This window comes from Saccopteryx leptura, chromosome 2 (genome assembly GCF_036850995.1).
Source record: "Saccopteryx leptura isolate mSacLep1 chromosome 2, mSacLep1_pri_phased_curated, whole genome shotgun sequence".
NCBI classification, from domain to species: domain Eukaryota; kingdom Metazoa; phylum Chordata; class Mammalia; order Chiroptera; family Emballonuridae; genus Saccopteryx; species Saccopteryx leptura.
Genome location: NC_089504.1, coordinates 9,314,993 through 9,338,702, shown reverse-complemented (window position 1 = coordinate 9,338,702; position 23,710 = coordinate 9,314,993). Strand labels below are relative to the sequence as shown.

Genomic DNA, 23,710 nt, shown 5'->3' with positions numbered 1-23,710 from the left:
AAATGCAAGGTTGTCAAAAATAATTACAGTACACTAGCAAATACTGGCTACCAGAGGCAATATAAATACCCTGAGTCAGTGCATATTGGGCTTTTGGCATGAATCATTTGCTCAACAAGGATTGGGAATACGTTCTTCATATTTATGAGGAGGAAATGAAAGGGAGCACAGGGTGGGGGAGGGGAGAGGAACACGCAAAATTAATGGTGTCGCAGACCCACTGTATTAAACCCAGCACAGCGCAGCCCCATGCACAGAGGGGCCCTGCTCAGACTGCGGGGAGCTCTGACAGTCCAGCCTCCTGTTTTGTATGCATGGGAGGGTTTTTTGATGCTTTTTAAAAAATGGTCACACCACTGATGTTCTGGTTTTATGATCGGGGACATTTGTAGAGAGTGGAGGGCAATGTCGCTAAGTGGTTTGCAGTTGACTTCTGTAAAACCCAGCTTGTCAAGCAGAAGACATTTGAGAAGGATATTGATGAACGCCCATCCATCTCCGGGGCAGGGAAACATACCCAGTTGTTAATTTCTCAATGCAGAAAGCAGTGATGACATGGAAATGCTACTGCCATGGAAAAAAAATGATGATAGATTAGCTGAGGCGACTCTGAAAGCAGCTGATGTCTGTGAGTCAGGCCAGCAGTTCAGACCCTGCCTGCATGGCGCAGGCTTGGTCCCACGTCCGCGAAGGCCCGCTCCCCTGCCGTGCTGCCCTGGGCATTGTTTGGCCGAGGCCTGGCCACCTAAGATGGACTGTTAGAAAGTGGCTGGCAAGCAGGACAGTTCTGCAAGAAAACGGTTTTGTGACAACCAGGCCACTAAAGCACTGGCCAGGGTTAAATTTTGAAGAATTGATTTCATTTGTGTATTTTTGGTTTATAATGTATTTATTAAATACACATTATTTAATGTTTTTGTTGACATAGTTTAGGTTTGTTATCCCAACAGATCCAATTTGATTTCTGACTTTGAGCAGCCCAGCCAGTTGAAAATGTACCAGAAAACGTTAATTTATTCAGCAGATAATGACTGAGCACCCACTGTGTGTCAAGGACAGTGCTAGGCTCCGGTTTACAGTAGCAACAGATAGTTTGGGCCTTCATGGTTCTTAAACTCTAATAGGGGAGTTGGTGTTAAATAATCTCACAGATGTGCCATTATAAATTGATCTGAAGGAAAATAGAGCCAAGAGAGGACACAGTGGAGAGTGTAGAATGGTAAGCTCCCGGTTGGCCTTCGGAGAGTGGTTAGTTGGCACTGGGCAGGGGGCAGGAGGCTGGCCACCCGTGTGCAGAGACGGAGGTGCAAGCCCTTTTCTGAGCAAGATGGAAACAAGGCCCGAGGAGCCGCTGCAGAGGCCAGAGTGACAGGCTGGCCGTCTGGGCACTTGTCTGAACGCAGAACAAGGAACCGAGAGTGTGCTCATGCCGTGCTTCTGGGAGGTGGGCAGGCAGAGTGCGCGGCTAGTGTACTAACAGGAGAGATTTGGGATCAGAAGCCATAAGTCTTTTCTTAACTGGCTCTAACTAGAGAGAGGGAAGTAAGTTGGAAATTACTCTGAAGGTTTTAATGAACTCTCCAGGGTGGCCCCACATATTTAAGTTGTAGGGTAGATATCTGGAGAGCTCATTTCCAGCCTGAAATGAGGGCTGCAAGCGCCAGCACGTTTGCAGAGAATTCTTCTCGGCGTGTGCCGACTTCGGAAGACATTTTTGCACTGGTTACGGAAACTGCGCACTGTGGACCCCCTATACTACCACTAAGTAGAAACTTTAAGAGGCCCTGGTGCATGTCATTTTAGAAGATGTGTAATATTGAGGCAGCAGGGCTTTTCACTCTGTCTTTTACAGTTCTTGGAATTTTACAGAATGTATCTGGCATCCAAAATGTGTGTCGATATGCAGACTGGTGATCACTGAAGAGTGTGATCGGTTCTCTGTTCAGTTTAGATGCAGCTCTCTCCCCCACCACTGCCCCAGGAATTTGCTTCTTACCACCTGCTGGGCCTGAGAGCTGAGGCATCAGGCTGAGTGTCAGCCTGGTCCTGGGATGTATGCACAGCTGCCCTCTGCTGGGTTCTGTCTCCAGCGTCTCCTGGGTTGCTCATCTGCCTAAGCAAGGCGACATCTAAGTGAGCGGCTTTGAGGTTCTGCAGATGAAGCTCCTTCCCCGGGGGCCACCGAGAGTCCCTGTGTCACCGCTGGGGAACATTAAGTGGCACCTACTCTAATTAACCTGCTGTCGTAATGCTGCAAGAGTCATTGTGTTAAATATGCATCTTGAAGCCAAAATGGCAAACCCACCACAGGCGCGTTCAGATTAATAGTCTGTATCTCTTTTCTTTCTTCCCAAGAGTCATTTAGGGAACGTGTTAGTGGACATGAAGCTCATTGACGTCAAGGACACTCTGCCTGTGGGCTTCATCCCAATCCAGGAGACGGTGGACACACGTGAGTCATCCTTTAGTACCACTCATCACAATGAGAGTTTGCTTCCTCCAGGTATATTTTTAGACTTTTTTTTATATGTGCATTTTTTTTTGGAAACATTTTAGGAGTCCTTACTGCGTGCCCACGAATAAACCCTGCAGCTTTTGATGTGTGTCTGACTTGGTTCTCCAAGAAGTTTATAGTTTTCTGGTTAGCACCATGTGAGTGAGCAGAAGGTCCTTCCCTCTCAGTACGGGGCTCCCTGCTGAGTTGGTCACTTAGGAGTGGATGGAGAAACTGGTGATAGTATGTCCTTAGTGCATCCACAGTGATGCTAAAGCCAAGCTTGGCACAAGACACAGATGCAAGAGGGAAGAATCAGAAGACATCCAGGGAATACAGGTGCAATAATGTCCCCATTTTTGGCTCTTGGAGCTTACAAGACGGGCCAGAACCAGGAAGACTGCACGCTCGAGTGCACGGGGTTCAGGGTGAGCCCCGAGCAGAACCGAGGAGAGACGTGGATGAAGCAGAAGCCTCTTCAGGGTCCTGCCCTTCACATCAGTTATTAAATAGCGCAGAAAGGCCTCTGTGTATTTGAGCCTTCTCGTTTTGATGTAAAGTCACCTGTTTTCTTTCTAATTACCAACTAACTTTAGAATCCCCACACAGTGAAGCAGCAAATAAACAACCAATACAAAGTCCTTTCTTTATATGACACCTGATTTCTTTATGAAGTTCCGTGTCTCATTCTGCATCATACATCCTTGAGTTTTCCATAGTTAGCTCTATTTTGGACCCATTATTTTTGCTGCTTTTTTGCTAGCATTTCATGTAGACCAGGCTTTTCATATCTGCATAGACCCTATGAGCTCTTATTTTAGTGAAGCAAGTAGATTCCATTGTATAACATATTTTCAATTTCTTTTTTCTTTCTTTTTTTTTTTTAAGAGAGAGAGGAAGGGAGAGAGATGAGAAGCATCAATTCTTTGTTGCGACACTTTAGTTGTTCATTAATTGCTTCTCATTACATGCCTTGATCAGGGAGCTCCAGTCAAGCCAGTGACCCCTGGCTCAAGCCAGCCACTGTGGGCTTCAAACCAGCAACCTTTTGACTCAAGCCAGTGACCATGAGATCATGTCTATGATCCCACACTCAACCCGCTGAGCCTGTGCTCAAGCTGGTGACCTCAGGGTTTCAAACCTAGGTCCTCAGCGTCCCAGGTTGACGCTCTATCTACTGGGCCACCACCAGTCAGGCTATTTTAATTTTCTTAATAGTCTCCTCATTTATGGATGTTTTGCTTTTATTTGTTATTGCATACATTAGCTAACAACTGTAATAGCTGATATTTAGCTTGTATTGACTGTATGCTAACCCCTGTGATAAGTGGTTTACATACCTGGTATCATGAAATCTTCAGAAGACTCCTATTTGGACATGATTATTAAACCCATTTCACATATGCAATAAATGAGTCACAGTAACTACTTAGGGATTAAAGAATTTCTCCAAGGTCATGTATCAGAAAGTGGGGGAATAACTAGAATACACACACAAGTCTAACACCAGCCACACTTTCAGCCACAGTGTCACTCTGTAAAAGCATGTGTTTAAGCACCTTTTAGAGAAATATTTTATGTATTTATATATTGGGTTTTTGATAACAACTTTATTGGATATATTCACAGGCCATACAATTTATCTAATTAAAGTATAAAATTTAGAAGGTTTTAGTCTATTTACAGAGTTAGGCAACCATATCCACAATCAATTTTAGAACACTTCATCCCCCCCAGTAAAAGCATACCCAGGAGCAGTCACTCTCCTTGTCTCTCCGGCCCACGCCTTCCCACCCCGTCTGCCCTAGGCACTCTCCTTGGTATGTAGCTTTGCCTTTTCAGGACATTTCATAGAATTATATGTAGAATCATATGTTAGGTATGCTCTTTCATGACCCGCTTCTTTCACTTAGCATATGTTTTCATCCGTGTCGCAGCATCAGTACTTCATTCCTTTTTATTGCCAATTAATATTCCATTTATATATGGATATACCACATTTTGAGTATCCACTCAACTGATGGACATTTGGGTTGTTTCTACTCTTGGCTGTTACAGTGCTGCTCCGAACATTCCTGTTCTTGTGTGGACGTGTGTTTTCATTTCTCTTAGGTATACGCCGAGGCATGGAATTGCTGGGTCATAGTCTAACTCTACATTTTAAGTTTTTGAGGAGCTGCCAGACTGTTTCTCAAAGGAGCAGCACCATGTTACATTCCCACCCATAGTGCAGGCGGGTCCCATTTCTCCACATCTTCACCAACACGTGTTATTGTCCTTCTTTTTGATTCCAGCCATCTTATTGGGTGTGGAGTGGTATCTCATTGTGGTTTTGACTTGTGTTTCCTGATAGCCAGTGATGTTAAACATCTGTTCATGTGCTTGGTGGCTATTTGGTTTTCTTCTCTAGAAACATTTTTCTTCTGATCCTTTGCCATTTTAAATTGGGTTGTCCTTGTATTATTGAGTTGTAAGAATATTTTAATATACAGTTGACCCTTGAGCAACATGGGATTAGACTGTGTGAGTCAAGTTATATGCAAATATTTTTCAAGAAATACTATAACTATATTTTCTCTTCTTTATGACTTTATTAACATTTTCTTTTCTCTAGCTTTTTTGGTAAGAATACAGTATATAATACATATAACATACAAAATATGTATTAATAGACTGTTTATGCTATTGGCATAGTTTCCAATCATCAGTAGGCTATTAGTGGTTAAGTTTTGGGGGAGTCAAAAGTTATATCCAGATTTTTGACTGTGTAGGGGGTTGGTGCCCCTAACCTATGCATTTTTCATGGGTTAACTGTATTCTAGATATAAGTACTTTATCAATTATATTACTTGCAATATTTTCTCCCATTTTGTGGGTTTTCTTTTCACTCATGGTGTCCTTTGAAAAGTTTTTTATGCCCTGGCCGGTTGGCTCAGCGGTAGAGCGTCGGCCTAGCGTGCGGAGGACCCGGGTTCGATTCCCGGCCAGGGCACATAGGAGAAGCGCCCATTTGCTTCTCCACCCCTCCGCCACGCCTTCCTCTCTGTCTCTCTCTTCCCCTCCCGCAGCCGAGGCTCCATTGGAGCAAAGATGGCCCGGGCGCTGGGGATGGCTCTGTGGCCTCTGCCTCAGGCGCTAGAGTGGCTCTGGTCGCAATATGGCGACGCCCAGGATGGGCAGAGCATCGCCCCCTGGTGGGCAGAGCGTCGCCCCATGGTGGGCGTGCCGGGTGGATCCCGGTCGGGCGCATGCGGGAGTCTGTCTGACTGTCTCTCCCTGTTTCCAGCTTCAGAAAAATGAAAAAAAAAAAAAAAAAGAAAGAAAAGTTTTTTATTTTGGTGGAATTCATTTATCTATTTTTTTTTTATTCTTTGCTTATGCTTTTGGTGACATACCCAAGAAACCATTGCCTAATCCAAGGTCACCAAGATTTATGCCTATGTTTTCTTCTAAGAGGTTTATAGTTTTCACTCTTTACATTTATGTCTTTAACCTGTTTTGAGTTAATTTTTAAGAATGATGTCAGATAGGGGTCCAACTTTATTATTTTGCATATGACTATCCATTGAACAACCATTCTTTCCCCAATTGACTTGTCTCAGTGTCCTTATTGAAAATCAGTTGACCATAAATGTGAGAGTTTATTTCTGGATTCTGAGTTCTCTTCCACTGATCTCTATGTCTTTCCTAATGCCAGTCGTGATTACTGTAGCTTTGTAGCAGGCTTTGAAACTGTGAGTCCTCCAACGTTGTCCTTCTTTTTCATGATGATTTGGCTATTCTGGGTCCCTTGTATTTTCATATATATTTTTGGATTTATCAATTTCCACAAAGAAGCTATCTGGGATTTTGATAGGAATGATGTTGAATTTGTACATGAGTTTGGGTAGGAATAGATTTTGAATGATGTCCCCATGATAGGTTTCTGCGTACTTGAGCCTGCTAAGTCATAGATCCTCTACAGTCTGCCTCCAGCCCTTCCTCTACAAACGTGGCCCTCATCTTCAAACACCCTGTACTTGACCCAGACCGAGCCACGCGTGCGCTCTTTATGTTCCTTTCTTTTCTGAATACAGCACATAGTTGCTCTGTTGTTTTCCCTCAGCTCTGAATGTTCACACCCCATGTCTTTCAAGGGCGAGCCTAAGTTCTTCCACCTGTATCAGACAGTGTCTGGTCCCTAGATACCAGTCTGAAGCAAATTCTATCCTCTCCACAGTCAGCTAAGACTGATGAGTGCCTAGTGGGCACTGCAGGCTTTGGGATATAAAGGTGACTAAAACACTGGCACTTTCCTCAGGGACCTTAGCCTCCTGGATGGCCTGGACATAGAAACGAGGGATTGCATTGCAGCATAATCAGATAGGACTGCAATCAGCCAGAGGTCAGGGGCCCTGTCTGCCTTCTTTATTGCTTTTCATCGCACCTGGCATAGCACGTATTTGTTGACGGGAAGGAGGGAAGTCAGCACATGCAAGTTACAGTGGTGGAAAGCCAAAGGGAGCGGTCGATTCTGCCTCTTAATTCCCTTCTTTACCTTTATTAGGACAGAGGCACGGTGGAGAACTTGGACATTGGAGTCAGACTCACCTACAACTATAGGCTTTCAGCTTCCTGGGCCTCAGTTTCCTCATCTGTAAAATGGGAGGGGGATATTATCTTCCTCATAATAACGTTTCTACCTTGCATTCTAGCCATCTATATGTTTTCTTCATGTCTTTGTTACTTACCTCTTTCTTTGAGGGCAAGATCTGTATTTAATTCATCTTTGAATCATCTAAGGCAGTGATCGGCAAACTCATTAGTCAACAGAGCCAAATATCAACAGTATAACGATTGAATTTCTTTTGAGAGCCAAAATTTTTAAACCTAAACTATATAGGTAGGTACACCCCTTATTGAGATAGCGTCCGCACGTGGTATTTTGTGGAAGAGCCACACTCAAGGGGCCAAAGAGCCGCATGTGGCTCATGAGCCGTGGTTTGCCGACCAGGGACCTAAGGTACCCATCATACACAGTGCCTTGCTCAGAGGATGGGTTCAATAAAGATAAGCTTTATTACTCTTTATTGCCAAATTAACTTCTAGCAATACCAATCACAGCGCCACTAATGATAGAGGCTTATACCTGTTCTCCACAGATCTACCAGCATAGGTTTTGAATTTTTTAATTTAGTTTTACTCTCCTCATTTTATTTAATTTTCACTTTGTTATTTATTAGCCAGACTGAACATTTTACAAGTGTCTGCTTGGTGCCTTTGCTTGTTCTTAAATGGCTTCTCTGCTTGAGAACTAAAATTGCCTGTAGATTTGTATTAATTTTCTACTTCCTCCCCTTCCCCCTTCCATTTTTCTTAGTTTTAAAATTTGCGCTGGTGTTTGTTTTTGACAGCACATTGACTTGCCATGTCTTCGTACTGGTTCACCGTAGAGCCCCAAGAGATCTCCCATTCTGCATTTTGGTCTCATTGAACCAGTTAAGCAGGGATGCCCAGGGCCGAGTCCTGCCTGGGCCGTGGTCCAGCCGCTGTGGTCCAGCCGCTGTGGGCTGGTCCTGTGTGGTGATCCAGGTGGACAGCCTCTCCCTGTGGCTGGGGCATGTGGGCTGCTGTGCCGTGGATGTGCTGAGGTTGTCCTGGCACCTCCAACAGGTGTCTGATCACACAAGGAGGGTGTGTTTAGGGTAGCCTCTTCATTTTGTGTCAGATGACCGTTTCCTGGAGCCTTTACCCAGGGGACAGGTGCACCCCAGCTGACCGGAGAAGCCTCTGGTCTGCTCTGCGCGGTTTGAGTGCACAGAAGGCTCTGATTTTACGAAGTCAGCCAAAAAGAGGAGACTCCTTTAATTAATTTAAAATATAGTTTGTTGCAATCCATATAGTACTTAAAAACTGGAAGACTGTTTGTATTACTCAAGTACTCTGTCCTTTTTGTGTTCATTAGCATGACTGAACACATTTCTATTGACTCTGTATAATATGTTTACTTAAAATCAGGCCTGTTTAAGCATGTGTAATTAGTGGCTCCAGCTCTAACGAGTTTGCTGTGGAGGAGGGAATGGAGCAAAGGGCAGTGTGGCAAAAGCTAGTAAAATGCCTGGACGTTCGTTTACCTTGAGGACAGGTGTCACCCTCTCCATACTCTCAAAGGCCCGGCCTCACGCACTAACAGCTTTCCGAGGTGCGGGGCTGCTCTGAATGTTTTCCCCAGGGTACCTTCCCTGATGAGGCGGGGACCGTGTTCAGAGTCTGGATTCAGAGCATTATTACTCTAGCTTGTATCTGATCTGGCTCTCAGTTCCCTCACCAAGGAAGAGAACTCACAAAGTTTCTGAGTTTCTATCTGACTCTTTTTAAACCCACCCCCTACCCCCGCAATAACAGCACAGCACAGTATCACTGACTGGTGTCCCATCAAATGGTGCTAAAATCAAGACCAGCCTCAGGCCCACACTTCCCCCCTCATTCTGCTCCCTGATTCGAATGTGCTTATTTTCTGCCCCAAAACAGAAAGATCTTGAAAGTCAGTGCTGAACCCTGACATGAAGTGTGTGCTGGAGGCTTACTCTTAATAATGATGATGAGAAGACATTCGTGGCTCTTTTTTATTGGGCACATACATGTGCCAGGCACTGGGCTAAGTGAAGCATATCTGTTATCCCATTTTTCCCACCCAGTCCGTATGGGCTAGGGTTTCGTAGCTCTCTTCTACAGATAATGGAACCAAGGCTCAGAGCAATTAAGGTCACAGTGTTAGAAAGTGGTAGAGTTGGCATTTCAACCCAGATCTATAGACCCGTGGGTTGAATGACTGCACTTGATTGAAATTCATGTCTAAAACCCACAGATGAACAAGCAGACATCTGGTTGGTCATCACTGGACTTGATAAATAAAAGAATAACGTATTTATCTTTTTTCTCCCCATAAACAAAGCCTATTTTAGAGAGACCAAGTAGTTGGAGAAGGAAAGTTGTTTTTTTATATTGAAGAATTCCAGTTAATAAATGCAGAAGGAATTACAGATTTAGAAAATCACCATTTTGAAATGATGGATGTGGGCAACAGTCATGGGGGGAAGCAACACTGCCCAGAGAGAGCCTGTTGGGTCTTTATCACAGGGTCAGGCAGGCCCCACCCGAGCCGAGGGGGCCGAGCGGGAGGCCGTGCCCCATGGTGTGGGATGCTGTGGGACAAGGCTGCACCACCGGTGAAGTGTTCTTGCCTTAAAAAATTCTAACCTGTATCTTATCGTATCGAGCCTTTACCTGTAACTGCCCGTCTACAGTAGGTACAGGGCAGTGACTCAGTGTCTCCAGCCTCGCAGTGCCCTGAAGACAAAGGGAGGGTGGGGGGCTGTTACAGAACAAAAGGAACTGAAGAGACCCAACACCCAAGTTCAGACAAACCAACAGTTACATGACATTTTTGAGATAATAGAGGAAACTGGAATATAATCTATTTATTAGATGATATTAACGACTCATTGTTCATTTTGTTAGCAATGATAATGGCATGGTGGTTGTATTTAAAAAAAAAAGTCTTCCATAGATGCCTACTGAGCTATTAATGGGTGACAAGACACGGCATTAGAGTCCACTCTCAATTCTCCAGCCCAACTGGCATGAAACCAGCTTGTTCATTTTTGACGAGGATGAAACTATATAGATGACGGGAACTTGCAGGGTCCTGAGCTTTGGAGAATTTGAAAATTCTTCAATAAAAAGCAAAAGGGAAAGAGTCCTCATGGTCGAATGTGTTACTATTACTCAGGTGTCCACGTGTATGTGTCTGCAGGTGGAGCCGTGAGTGGTTGCGGGTGTGGCTCGTAGAAGCCAGCCCCATGGGTTATTCCAGGGGCTTCTTGCAGAGGCGGATGGACCCCGGGAGCCCCTTCTCAGCAGGGAGTGTCTGCGGTCAGGTCCTGCAGTCACGGCCTGTCCACCGTGGGCCTGTGGGGGGCAGGAGGGTAGAGCCCAGCCCTCTGTCAGTCACTTGGATGACCGGTCAGTTCCACTGCCAGAAAGGGTATGTGGCGGGAGACACAGCACTCCGATGAGAGACTCATGCCTTTTCTCGTTGTTCTTTCCTTCAGAGGAAGTAGCTTTTAGAAAGAAGAGGCTGTGCATTAAATTTATCCCACGGGATTCCACGGAAGCTGCGATCTGTGACATTCGGATCATGGGCCGGACCAAGCAGGCCCCTCCTCAGTACACGTTTATTGGGTGAGTCTCAGTGGACACAGGTCTCATCTGGTCTCTGCCAAGAGCGCTCCGGGCACTGCAGGACGGAGCATTGAGATGCCGTGACCCACACCCCAGCCTCTGCCCTCATTGCTGCCCCTCCTGCGTATGCTGCGGCCCGTCCGGACCACCGGGCTGTGGACCCTCCACACGCTTGCTCAGGCCACCTGCTGCATCCGAGGGCCGTTCTGTACCCTGGTCCTGTGTGTTCATCGTGAGGCTCTGCGGGCCTTTCCGACGTCCAGAAGCTCAGGAGTTCTCTCCTTTGCGTCCATTGGGCCTCAGCTCCCGCACTGTTTATTCCCCCACTAAGCTTGTGAGGCTCCCTCTTGTTCCACTGGGCCGGGGAGCCTGGACAGGCGGGGACTGGGGCGCCCAGGGTCTGCTCTCACAGTCTGTGTTCCAACAGGAGAGGCGGGCAGCACACGATAAGTCAGTAACGAGATCATTCTAGTGAGCAACAAAACCGACACACGACGACGAGCAGGGATCCTTCAGCTAGGAGGTCAGGAAGGGGAGGTTTGAGCAGAGACCTCAACTCAAGAAGAACCCCCCCGCCCCCACACACACACACACAGTTGAAGGCAGAGCCTTCTGGGCGGAGGAGAGGAGCAGGTGTACATGGGAGTGGGTGTGGCATGTCGGAGCAGCATGGCTGGGCTGGGCGAGCGAGGGGGTGAGTGAGGGGAGTGGCTGCAGGACCCAGAGCATGGCAGGAGTGTGGCTTTTATTCCGGTGCACTGGGATGCCATTGGGGGGTTCTGGGTCCGGGAAGAACGTGGTATCACACGACCACATGATGAGTTCTTGTGCAGTTTTTTGGTTTGAGGTTCGTCTTTCGTGATGAGCGGAGGGCACTGTGCCTTGTTCGCCAGTAGCCTCAGTACTAGGCACAGGCCTGGCTCTGAGCCACTTCGTAAATGCTAAGTACAGTGACCCTCAGGGTTTCACTCTGGGCTCTGCTGATTGTGAGTGACAGGAGCCCGAACCCAGGCTGGCTTAAGCAAAGGGAGAATCTGTTGGCTGACGTAGCAGCAGAGTGCAGGGGCAGGCTGGCTTCAGGTGTGGTGGAGGTAGGTGCTTAGAGGACGTCCCTAGGGTCTGCTTTCCCCTCTCCTCCTTGCTCTCATCCGGGGGGGACTCCATTCCTACACGTGTTCTCCCCAGTGGCAAGGAGGAAAGGTGGCCCCATCGGTCCACCTACTTTTCCTCCAGGTTCAAGTCCCAAGACAAAGAGCAAATCTGTGTTCTCAGTAATTCAAATGGAAGTTCTAGAATTCAGTCTCATTGCTCTTGACTGATCTCACTGGGGTCCTGGGCACCCTGAACCTGTCCCTGCTGCCTGGAAAAGTCACTCTGTCTTCCAGGCCTGAGCCGTTGGAACTCAGGGACCAAGAATGAGGGGATGGCTGCCCCCACCCCGATGCAGAGGGGAGGTAAAAAGGCAGAATCGGGAGCGAATGGGCGCTGGATGACCAAAAGAGAAGAGATTTGCACTGTACTCAGTCGACCGACCCTCGGGTCTTCCCAGTTACTCAGTGTGGCAGGTGGTTTTCGGCCCTCAGCCACGCGGTGGTCCCCGGCTGGTTGGCAGGCATCTCACTTGTCCCTGGGGGTCCTCACGGGTGAGTTCTCCTACTCGGCCTTGGGGTCTGGCCTCCTGGATCTGGGCTGTGCTCTGCTTTGCTTCTTGTTCATTTGAATCCAGACCCTCATCTTGACTCTGACAGCCTGGGCCTCTCCCATTGGCGGGGTGACAGCGAGCTGCGATGTTTGTCTGAGACGCGTGGGGGGCCGGTGTCCCAGAGGTGAGATTGCCTTCATCTCTGTCGCAGAGCTTCTTAGACTCCTGCTGTGGAACCTGGATGCGCTGTCCTTTAGGAAGGGCCCTGGGATCATGCCCTTCCTACAGACTGGAGATTCTGTTTTGCAGCGTGGTTTAAATTGATTATGTAAAGAGGAGTAGCAAATGGTTAAGAGAATAACTAGATTCAGTTGCCTTCAAAGCAGTCATTTACATGCAAATAGTAGAAGCCAGCAGTTTAGTGATGAACTTTTAAAGTCTGATTTCAGTTTACTGTGTGTGTTTTTAATTACAAACTACACCACTTTAAAAGATTACATTTTTAACCAATTTAAACATTTTAAACAATAGACACTTACCATATATGTATGTCTTGATAACTAGAATCTTCGTTCTATCATTTGGAACAGATTGCTAAATTAAGTATATATTTTTGTTTCATCTTGGGCAAACATTCTTTTCCAGAGGCAGACGATTTCAATGTTATTTTTAAGTAAGGAAAGAGAATTCAGTTCAGAACTCTAAGTCACTTTTTCTTAAAAACGGGCACAATTCCACGTGACTTTGCAAGGCTTGGGCTGTTGGTTGTGCAAGACAGAAACGTGGGTGGGAACAGCTCCTGCACGGCCGACCGTGGGGCCCGACCCAGACGTGGTGGAGCCAGCGATCGGTCTAACCAGACGTGGCTGTGGTTGAGAACTGTTCTGTAGTGTACTGAGAAGCTGCTAGAAGTATCCCCTGAATAAATCTGTTCTCATTTAAGAGATGATATTCCTCTACATCCCAAGATGCAGTTCTGTGGGGCAGTTGAGAGGCTGTCAGTTGGATGTGGCCGAAATAATCTCATTACAATTGCCGAGAACAAGCCTGTCCCGTAAACACCTGTGACTGTGATTGCAGCCCGCTGCCCTGGGCAGGCACCGGGTCCCAGGAAACTGGGCGTGGCATCCGTCAGGCCCTCTGTGTCTGCGCTTAGCGGTGGCGGTTCGGGGGCACGTGCTTCTTGGTTTGAGGATCTCTCCCATGCTGACCCTGAGAGTGAGGGCAGCTGCAGGTGTGACCTCCTAGCGGCAGGGAGCTTCCCCCCCACCCCGAAGCTGGGGCGTGTCCTAGAAGCGAGGGGCTAATTCTCCTCAGAGCTGAAAGCCTTTGCTGTGTCAGTCTCACCCAAACTGTGCAAGGAACTTTAAGTGGAGTGTCATGTAAACACCCACAGTTAAATGACAAAATAAAATAAAAAAGTCAAGACTAGGAACTGAGGAAACTGCAGTAGTACGGTAGGAAGGGAAGCTCCGGGTGGGGAAGAAGGTGGCCGCCTCCCAAAGCCTGACTGCCTGGGACAGCTGCCTCCCCTTCTGCTCTGACCTGGGACACCCAGAGCACAGAGGGAGGTGATGGAACCGCATCTGCGGACAAGAACTGAGTCCCGGTGTCTGAGGCTGTGATTCTTTTAAAGGAGCTGGTTTGCATTGTTGCTCAGGTAAATGCTTTGTGCTGAACAGCGCCATGAAGATTTCTCTTTTCTCCCAAAGGGAACTGAACAGCATGGGGATCTGGTATCGAATGGGCAGAGTACCAAGAAATCACGACTCATCTCAACCCACAACACCTTCCCAGTCATCAGCTGCTTCCACCCTGGCCCCCAACCTTCCCAGGTGAGGCCTTGTCCGTCAGTGGCATCCTGTGCTGCTGGTCCTGTTACAGCCATGTGGTCTCGAGTCCCTCTCCCCCTCCCCCACCCCCGGCACAACATGTAGAACACCTCCGCGTAGTATCTGCTGAAATAGTGCAGAAGCAATATACTTTGGAGGAGATTTTTTAAAAATCCAATTAGAAATCTGCATTACTTGACTGTAAAGGCCATTCTGTAGTCTATTCTGCACGTGTTCTGAAGGCTCCCAAAATAGCAGAATGTGCAGCTTTATGTTGGCTCGCTGTTCTAAAGAGCTTACAGCTGCCCGCAGACAGGATCTCTAGTCATGTGGCTGGGGAGGCTGGCCGGCGGGGAGGAGGGGAATTCCTTCTCTGCCGTGGCCAGCAACTCACTTGAAACCCAGGAAGGCTAGTAAGTAATTATGTTTATTTTCATATCGTTTCTTTTCCCAATGAGCTACAACTAAGAAATGAGTGGTTTGGGTGTGAGAAGTTTTTCAGAGGATGCTGGTTTTAATCACTGTTGCCACAGAGAAACTCGGGAGAGCGGACCGGTCGCTCCGCACCCGCTTGCAGTCACAATAGAGGCAGAAATGGTTTCCACGCTTTCTGCAAGAAGCAGGTGGGGAAGACAGCCCTGTCAAGTACAGAGCACCTCGGCACCCTGGTAGTAAATTACCTGAGGACAAGGAACAAACAGCAATGATGGATTAAGTCTGAGAAAGGGATTACAAAAGTAAATAAAACAAGAATGAGTTGGCGAGGTGGCATCATTTGGAGACCGATATAACATAAACGATTATGGATCTAGAAGCTTCCACATGGACAAATAGAGATGAACACAATCTGTCAGTAACAGGACAAAATAGTCGCGGGGTCCGGGGTGGGGGCTTCCCCTCCTGATCTCCACAACCCACGCCTTGCCCTGGGGAGGCGCAGAGAGTGCAGTGGCCGCTGGCTCTCTCGTCTGCCTCTCCGGAGAAAGCGTTGTCCTGCACCTGCACTCAGAGGGCTCTATCCTTTGGGACATCCCCATAAAGACAATCTGGGCTTTCTCGTGACAGTCTCACAAAGAGGGGTACTTAAAGTTAACTACCCCTGGACTGGCCTGAAACTTCAGAAGTTTTCCGGTTTGCTTTGCTAGGAAAAGATACGAATAGCTCGCTCGTGAGCTACCCAGAGTTGCAGGCAGAGCAGTTGAGTGTCTCCGTTTAGGAAAGCGAGGTGAGCGCAGCTCAGATTGGCACTTGCTCGTTCCCTTGCCGCTACCTAGAGCACTGTCACGGGGCGATCACCATCACCTGTGCCCGGGGTCAGCTCAGGCCCATCACCTGTGGCTAGGGTCATCTTAAAACTCATCCCTGGAGTAGCTACAGCTGCGCCATTTTGGTGTTTTACGGCTTAGAAAGGCACAGCCTCGGGGCAGGTTTAGCCAACACCGTCCTGTTGGCTAAAGGAAGAGTGCTGATTCTCCCAGTTACAGTGGGAGGACTGAGCTTCCAGGAGCTTGCCGATCAGTGGCAGAGCGCAGTCACTAGCCACCCACACGAGAGGACACAACATCACAGGCCACGGGGCACTGGGTGGAACTGGAGGTAGTGTTTACAAGGCTTATATATTTTATAACCTCTTGTTGTACAGTTTATGGTTTACAATGGCTGCAGGGAAATTGGATCAGTTTTGTTTTACTTGCCAAATAAAACAAATGTCAAAATAGTCAATATAAAATGTATTCTAATTTGGCTGAGTTAAGTCAGCCAGTATGCAGTAGGGTAATTGAATGTTATATTAATGATTCCTAGTAAAAACCACTTGTCTGTCCCAAGCTCGCCTCTCTCCCTGTGCAGTAATTTACAGGTGGGATGCACACCTATGTGAGCCTCAGGGTTTTTGCGCCTTTGGTTTCTCTATTTTCTTTCTTTTATTTTTAATTAAATGCTGATTATTTATTCAAATTTTCCATTGGAGATTTATGAAATAATTAATATGCTACTTTATTCCTTGGGGCTTCAGGTCTCTGTAATCCTCCAGCAGAGGAGTCTGACAGCTTTGTCTCTGGCGGGGTGCTGGGGTAGCGCTTGTGTTGCTGGCGTGGCTCTTCCAGCTCTGCAGCGGCCCCATCAGTGGAGGCCCCCATGACTTCTGCTCTTCTCTCCCATCCCCGAGCCTTAGACTTGAAGCTGAACTCATTGCCTCTTCCCTTCCTGTTTTATGTTTCTGTGTCTTTGCTCATGGGGACACGTATGCATAAGGTGTCTCACATCACTGCGTTAGGTATCAGCTCAAGTGCCTCCTCTTGCAGGAAGCCTTCCCTGAATACCATGGGGCTGGGCTGGTGCCTGGGCTCTCTTTTCTCAGCTCCTCTCGGCTATTAGCCTTCATTTTCTGTTGTCATGTGAACTGGAGGGCAGGAACTGTGTCCACTGCCTCTTGTCTACCAGAACTTAGCTCAGATCAGGCACGTATTCAGTTTTGCAGAAATGCTTCTTCAGCAGCCTGGGACCCTGTGCTGCTCACTCCCCACCCCCGCTAAGATTCCCGAGATCCTGAGCAATTCTGGAGATTTTTCTGATTATGAGAGTAACGCAAACTTGAAGACAATTGACAGTACGTGTATAGAAAATAATGAACACACACAAATCTCATTTCCAGTGAGCAAAGGGGCATAATCTTGTTTGTATTTACTTCAAATCATCTTTCTATGAACTTTTTACATAGGTGATATCATATAATAGCAAGTATGTGTTTTGCTGCTTCTTTCTCATGTAGTATTTAACCACAAGCATAAGAAATACTTCTTCAAGCTGGTCTTTGTGTGAACTCAAGGATCAGTTTGCAAAGCCAAGGCTAGAGTGAGAGCATGGTGATGCAGCGCCCTCTACTGACCGAATTTGGAGGCAGCGGCAGGGAGGACTAGCAGGATAGTTCCTGAGCAGTGGGCGGCAGGCAGTTTTCCCAGCAGATCCCTTGTGGGGACTGGAAGGGAACGAGGGAGCAGACATTGTTGCTTTCTTGAGCTTGAGTCTGTGTCTCAAAAGATAACATTGTGTGCTCTGCCTCCATTTCGTATGTTGTCACTCAAATTTCAAAGAATTCCCTGCCGTTTTTTGGACAGTTTTGATCCCCAGCTTGATTCAGACAAAAGGGACAGTTGGTGGACCATTTTGGAGAGAATGGGTCAACACCTGAGGACCTCCTGGTCCTAGCAGAACTGCCTTCTCTTTCCAGAGCAGGTGCCGCCCCGAGACAGGCACCTCCTGTTTCCTTCCTGTCGCTGCAGAGAGTGCTGGCCATGGGCCAGAGACCAGGTTGTCCGTCCGCAGAGGCAGAGCCCCGGCCATATCTGGTGCATTGGACACCGTGTAGGGTGATGTTCATGGCAAAAGGCAGGATTAGATGTCTCGGCACAGCTCCCCTTCCTCGTTCAGCAAATCTTTATCTCACACACAGACATCTCTGCACACATTTCCGAGTTTCCAAGTGAAGAAGGTTGTGCTGCTTCTTCCAGGGCTCAGAGCCTCTGTTTTCTTTCTGGGCATCAGTGCTGCTCTGTCCTCTTCCCATCTGCAGTATGCAGGTTGGTGAGCAGGATGGCGCTGGCCCCGGGGCGGTGGTGCGGGCACCTCCCCTTCTCTCTTCTGGGCTGGCCTCAGCTTTATGGGTCAGCCTGGCGCAGGCTTCTCTGATTCTCCTCTGTAGCGCTGGCCTGGGGCAGGGCGCGGAGAGAGGAAGCTCCGCCCAGCTTCAGCCAGGTCCGCCCCCCACTCCCCTTTCCCACCCCGGGGCTCACAGATGGTTCTGCTGGAAGAAGAGGCTCTGGTGCTGCTGCACCAAGGTGTGGAGAAGTTCTGGAAGGCAGGTGGATTCACAGGTGCTGGAGCCTGGGGTGTGAATGAATGGATGGTTCTGTGTCATCCCGGCAGGGGCTCCTGGTGGACCGATACCCCTGGCCCGGCCCACTGTAGAACCAGTGGCTTGATAAAGACATCAGAAGCATGCTTATCAAATTTGTAGATGACACAGAGTCATTAGGGAGAGCTGAAGTTCTGAGTGACAGAATCGATACTCCCCAGCTCCTCTACAGTTAGAATCCCCTGCCGGAACTAGGAAATGAAAGGTGATGGGCAGACATGGGCAGGGCCTCCTGAGGTTCAGAAAATCAGTTGTACAGGAACCAGACTGAGGAGACTTGACTTAGCCATGTTCTGTGTGCAGTGGCCAGTGTGAGCTTGGGTTGTGTGGAATGCAGCCTGGTGTGCACAGCGGGGCACAGCCCATTAGGCGGTGTCCAGTGCCTGTTAGCTATATGGAGAGGGTCATGTCCACTGCCACACACCACCTTGTAAAAGGTGCCCGACTCCAGCAGTATGTTTGAGTATGAGAAGTCTGAGTTTTGACCTGAGTGGAGACGTGGAGGCTGGCTTCAGGTGTTTAAATGGTCAATAGGCAGGAGATTTAAATATGTGGGAGGTTTCAGTGGGGTTTCCAGGTGGTCCTGGGTCACTGAAAGCCCCAGAAGGCAAAATTAAAATTAGATCAGATGGACTGAAGTTCTAAGGAGATAGATTTGGGCTCAACATTTTAAGAAGTGAATAAAGAAAGCTTCCCAAAAGTAAAGAGTTGACGGCCTTGAAGAAGCTGACTTAAGAGCTTCTTAAGTCATGCCTGTTAGCTATATTTTGAGCTGCTGGCAATAGGCAAACAGCATTTGAATTTTTCAGACTTAAGAAATGTGCCATGTTCCCTGTCCCCACCCTCAGAAGTTCAGGTTCAGGAGACCTACATGTTGGGGCCACAGATATCTTGCCAAGGGTGACTCCGGGGAGCTCTGGTGGGGGGGGGGGGTGCAGAGTGGTGGGCGTTGCCCCTGAGGCCTGCTCACCCGACTTGTGGCCATCACCTTCTGCGAGCCCAGAGCTGGTGTCGGAGAGGGAGGCTCGGCGAGCTGCAGAGTGACCGCTGTGGCACACACAGAGGGCCCCTCAGCATTGACATGCATGAACTGATAGCAGGTGCTCTTTGTCCTTTTCAGAGTCCCTCTGAAATAGTCTGAACTCCAGGTGCTGGAATTCTTGGGACACCTCATGTTTATGTAGACACTGGGATTGGGATGTCCTAGAAAATATGGGAAATGTGATTCCAGTAGCGCCATTCTGCCCTTCCTGTTGACCTGAGGTGCTGAGGCTTGTCCATCGTGGTCCTGATGGAGAAGCTGCACCCGAACCCTGCTCTGCACAGACTTCGGGCTGCGGGCACAGACCTCAGGCTGCGGGCACAGCCTGTGACCCTCCCCCGACACTGCCTCTCCCCTGGGAGAAAGTGTCATCTTCCCTCCCAGAGCCACAGAGCACACAGCTCCTTTCCCAGCTGCTGAGTCCTCCCAGCCAGCAGCCTGCGCCTGCGCACACGGCCCCAGGAGCCAGTCCCAGGAGTCGGCCATGGAGCCTCCCTCATAGGGTGCGTGGCGCCGCTCCGGGTTGTTTCATAATCTTCCGGTGATTTGTCAGCTTCCAGCGAGGTGTCAGTCACCAGTTACGAAGTATGTTTCTTAGTGACAGACATAATTGTACTTAACTTTTTGTGTGGATGTTATCAATCTGTGACAGATACTCTGGGAAATGGGGCATTTTGATTGCAGAAGATCTGTCACACGCATTTAGTCTTCCTCTCGGGGACACCAGGATTCAGTCACAACTTTTGCATGTCGGTGTCAGGTTTTGAGAACATAGATTCCGCTGACCTCAAAAATCGTTCCGTCATTCTGATCCCAGGGCTGTCACCTAAAAGGTTAATGGCTCTTCCGAAAGGAGAGGGGAAAAAAATGCGGCAACGGCGATCTAGAATTCAGGCCATGCACGCCCAGGCTCGTCCCTGTCGCATATGGTGTCAGAAGCCCGTGCGCTGCTGGGCTCTGTCCTGGCCTCACCCACCGCACCGTCCCCCAGTGTGGGGCCAGCTCTGCCGCTTGGTCAGCCTGCAGCATGAGCCAGTGTCAGGTGGAGCCTCAGCTCCCCAGCGAGGGTCCTGTTGTCTTGAACAAGAGGCCCAGAATGGCACAGACTGGGGGGCTGAGTTCTCCTTTTCCTGTTGGGGCATTTGTCACCCAGCTGAGTGGTGGAGGTCGGGCACAGGGGGCACTGGCCTGTGCGAAGGCCCAGCAGTTTCTCCTCTTTGGTGGTTTTCACAAGAGAAGGCTCGGCCCAAAGGATGGGAGGGAATTAGATTTGAGAGTTTAAACTGTGCTCTAATACAAGGCGCATCATTTACGCAAAGGGTTATATGTGTCCCGCATTGAGATATAGTTAGAAGGCAAGGCCAAGGGCTGATTCCAATTTTTTCCCCCTAACTATACAAATCATGACGTGGATTTTGAGCCCCCCTTTCCTGGTAGCAAGAAATGGTTTGGGGGTAGGTGAGCGAGGGGGCCAGCACTTCTCCCTGGTCCCATTAAAGGAGGGCCCACGGACCTTGAACATCTGCAGGGCATGTCCAGGCATAGCTGTGTCTGGCTTTACTCGGAATAATTGACTTCCTTTCCTTCACACTAAAACCACACATACTTTCATACTTTTGTTTCTTTGTTTAACTCTGAAGATGAGACACCCATTTTTATATCCTTCCTTGATGTGATACCCCTTTTAAGATGAAGTCTATAATGCAGACTTTTTTTTTTTTTGGCCCTGGGAGCAGAAGCAGACATTGTGCACGTGAGGCATCCTCGCTCTGAGGTGCTGCCTCCCACCAACTCCAGTTCAGAGAACCAACAGCGAGGGTGTCTCGAGAAGAACCCTCTCCGGAGAGGTGGGACTCGAACACCAACTTTAAGTCAGGTTGGAGGTTGGGCTTCCTGGGGCTCAGGTATCATTTAAATGAGCCCACGTTTACGTCCTTTGCCTAGAATTCCCAAGTCCTAGGCTTCCTGCCATCCTGTTGGGATTTGAAACACACCCATGTTCTTTTTCTGTGCGGAACCTTCATGGCTTCCTGCTTGTCTAACACGTCTCCCACATCATCTCGCATTAATGAGGCAAGTCTCCTCAGCTTCCGAGCACAGCGCCCTCATTCCAGAAGTCCGTCTGCTCTGGCCAGTGCCGCGTGCCCAGCCTCGTGCCAGCCCCTGCCCTCCCGCAGTGAGGCAGACTGGACTCCAAGTCGCGGGGGCCTGTCCCATCCACCTCCACGCCTGGGGTAACCCTCGCCTCTCCTAGAAAGCCTGGCCCCCGTGGCTCTCCCCCTTCCTCTCCTGCAGCCGCCTGATCAGACAGCAAGGCATTTCACAGTTCTCCGTCTCGCTGCATTTCTGTGGCCTCACGACTGTATTGGCTGGCTTGTTGATGACAGGGTCTCATGTTCCTTTTTCTCCTCTGAAAACTCAGAAAAGGCGAGTCATACGGCAACAACAGTGATGGGGGTGAGGCATCGCTGTGCCTCAGATCTTCGCAAGTGCTTTCAGCTGTCGTCTCATTGACGCTCACAGCACCTGGTCAGTGAAACATGTGTGGCCCCAAAACGTATGGTGGGGACCTTTGAACTCCAGGTGCCTGGCACACGTTAGGCACTCTGAAAATATTTATTAAACGTATAAAGTGAGCTGGTTTAGATGCATCCTAGGTGTTATATATTTATCCATTGCCTCTCTCACCTGTTCTTCCAGCCAACCAGCCAGCCAGCCAGCCAGCAGAGAGTTATGTTGCATTTCCTAGGTGTCAGGCGCTGTCCCAAGAGCTTGATAAATAATAGCTCATTCAACCCTAATAACAGCTCTTTGGGTCAGGTACTATTATCACATCCAATTTAAGGTGAAGAAACTGAGAACAAGGAGGTTCAAGTCCTTTCCCAGAGTCACACAGCTAAGTGTCAGAGCTAGGATTTGAACCCATGCATATGAGCTACCTTTGGATTACAAACTGTTCCTGTGCTCTGGTGCTTCTGGTCACAGAGTCGTCACTGGTTGTGAGTTATTTCATCAGGGACCCGAGCATGTGCCTCGGGGCTGGTGGTCGGCTGCAGCCGGCCAAATGCAGCGTCCCAGCCACCTTCACTTGCGGCTTCTCCGGGATCCTGCCCAGCAGCTGGGAGATGAGAACTTCCCAGAGGGTGCACGTGTGGGTGGGGGAGCTCATCGTGTTTCCTGGGTTCCTCCAGCCGGAAGCCACTGAAGCTGTCTGCATTTCCACTCTTTTAGGGAGACGTGCAAACGTTGGCTGGGGTTCAATCCACTTGAGTTGTGGATGGTGACCAAGGAAAGCATGTGCAGACCATACACAACAGGGTCCCAGCATTACAGACCCTCGAATGGCTTCAAAGCCCATGGTTAAGCAAGGTTACAAGCAGTTTGATTTATCCCAGTGATGAGCAGAGTGGTGTGAAAGAGACCTACAGAGCAAGGGTATTTGAACCCCTTTAAAATGCTTCCGTAACAAGACCAAACTTAGTTTTAGTGTCAGAGTAATTTTGAAGGTGAAATTTCATTAGAATGCAGTTTGGTATTGTTAGATATGAATGATGAGTTTAGGCTGAGCAATACACTTTTTGATATTAATTTTTAATGTGGCTTCTTGGGAAGTCAGAGCTTCTGTTTAATGAAGAACTGACTATTCATCAATATGGCTCCCACCTCGAGCTGGCCTTCTCGGCCCTCCCCTCAGACATCAGCTTCTGACAAGGCATTTGCTGCTTGTAAATGTGTTATCTTTGTAATCTCGGTGACTCTGTGTCTGATTTTTCTCGGTGGTTCCGGTGTGTGTGTGTGTGTGTGTGTGTGTGTGTGTGTGTGTGTGTGGTTGTCCCGAAGAGCAGGGTTATAAATGTGGAGTGATTTCCACCCGAGCCTGGCGTGTGGTGCGCGAGAGTCCTGTGTGCAGTGGGTTTAAACGCTAGGGTTTGAAGAAAGGCCTTTTTCAGGATTATGAAAATAGTTCTCCGTGTGTCAGAACAGATTTATCAGTTCACTTCAGGGTCGTTTTTGTGAACCAGCCCATTTAGAGGAGGATATTTTACCTTTTATCAGAGTGGAGGCTGACAGTCTATTTGCAGGTAGCTCTGTGGAATATTTCACCTGGGTCTCTCAGTGTAAATCTAGCCACCAAACAAAGTAAAGTGGGTGTTAAACAAGCGATATTTCCCGGGACTTTACCACTTGCAAACTCCCCTCGACCCCCGTGATGTTCTATTTCAAGGCAGGGCTTCAATTATTAATTTGGATATTTAACAATATCTTTTGCTTGCAGTAACTTTTCAAAGGCCCTTCGGATTTCTTTGGGCCAGGATTCTGCTCGTGGAGAGTGCAGCATTGAACTTGAGCAGCGGATGTTTTATTTCCAGTTGGATAATACTATTAATATACTAGTTATTAGAATAAATACAGTTATCATCATCATCATAATCGTTATTTCGGTTACAATTTTTTGACCATCTTACACCAGGCTTCATGTAAAAATTTTATGTTCATTGTTTTAATCTTTACAACCATGCAGTGAGGTGAATCCTAGTGTCCTCATCCTTAACAAACGAGGAGA

The 23,710-nt window shown here is 48.3% G+C and overlaps 1 protein-coding gene across 7 annotated transcripts in view; it reads left to right on the top strand.

Annotated features, from left to right (window-relative positions):
• The window catches only part of MVB12B (multivesicular body subunit 12B), a 162,420-nt gene that overhangs the window by 43,524 nt on the left and 95,186 nt on the right, over positions 1-23,710 (top strand). For all 7 annotated transcript variants that reach the window (XM_066367145.1, XM_066367149.1, XM_066367147.1 and 4 more), the window contains exons 4-6: positions 2,356-2,452; positions 10,588-10,717; positions 14,072-14,194. In XM_066367145.1, coding sequence (XP_066223242.1) covers positions 2,356-2,452; positions 10,588-10,717; positions 14,072-14,194 — 350 coding nt within the window. The remainder of the gene's footprint in view (positions 1-2,355; positions 2,453-10,587; positions 10,718-14,071; positions 14,195-23,710) is intronic.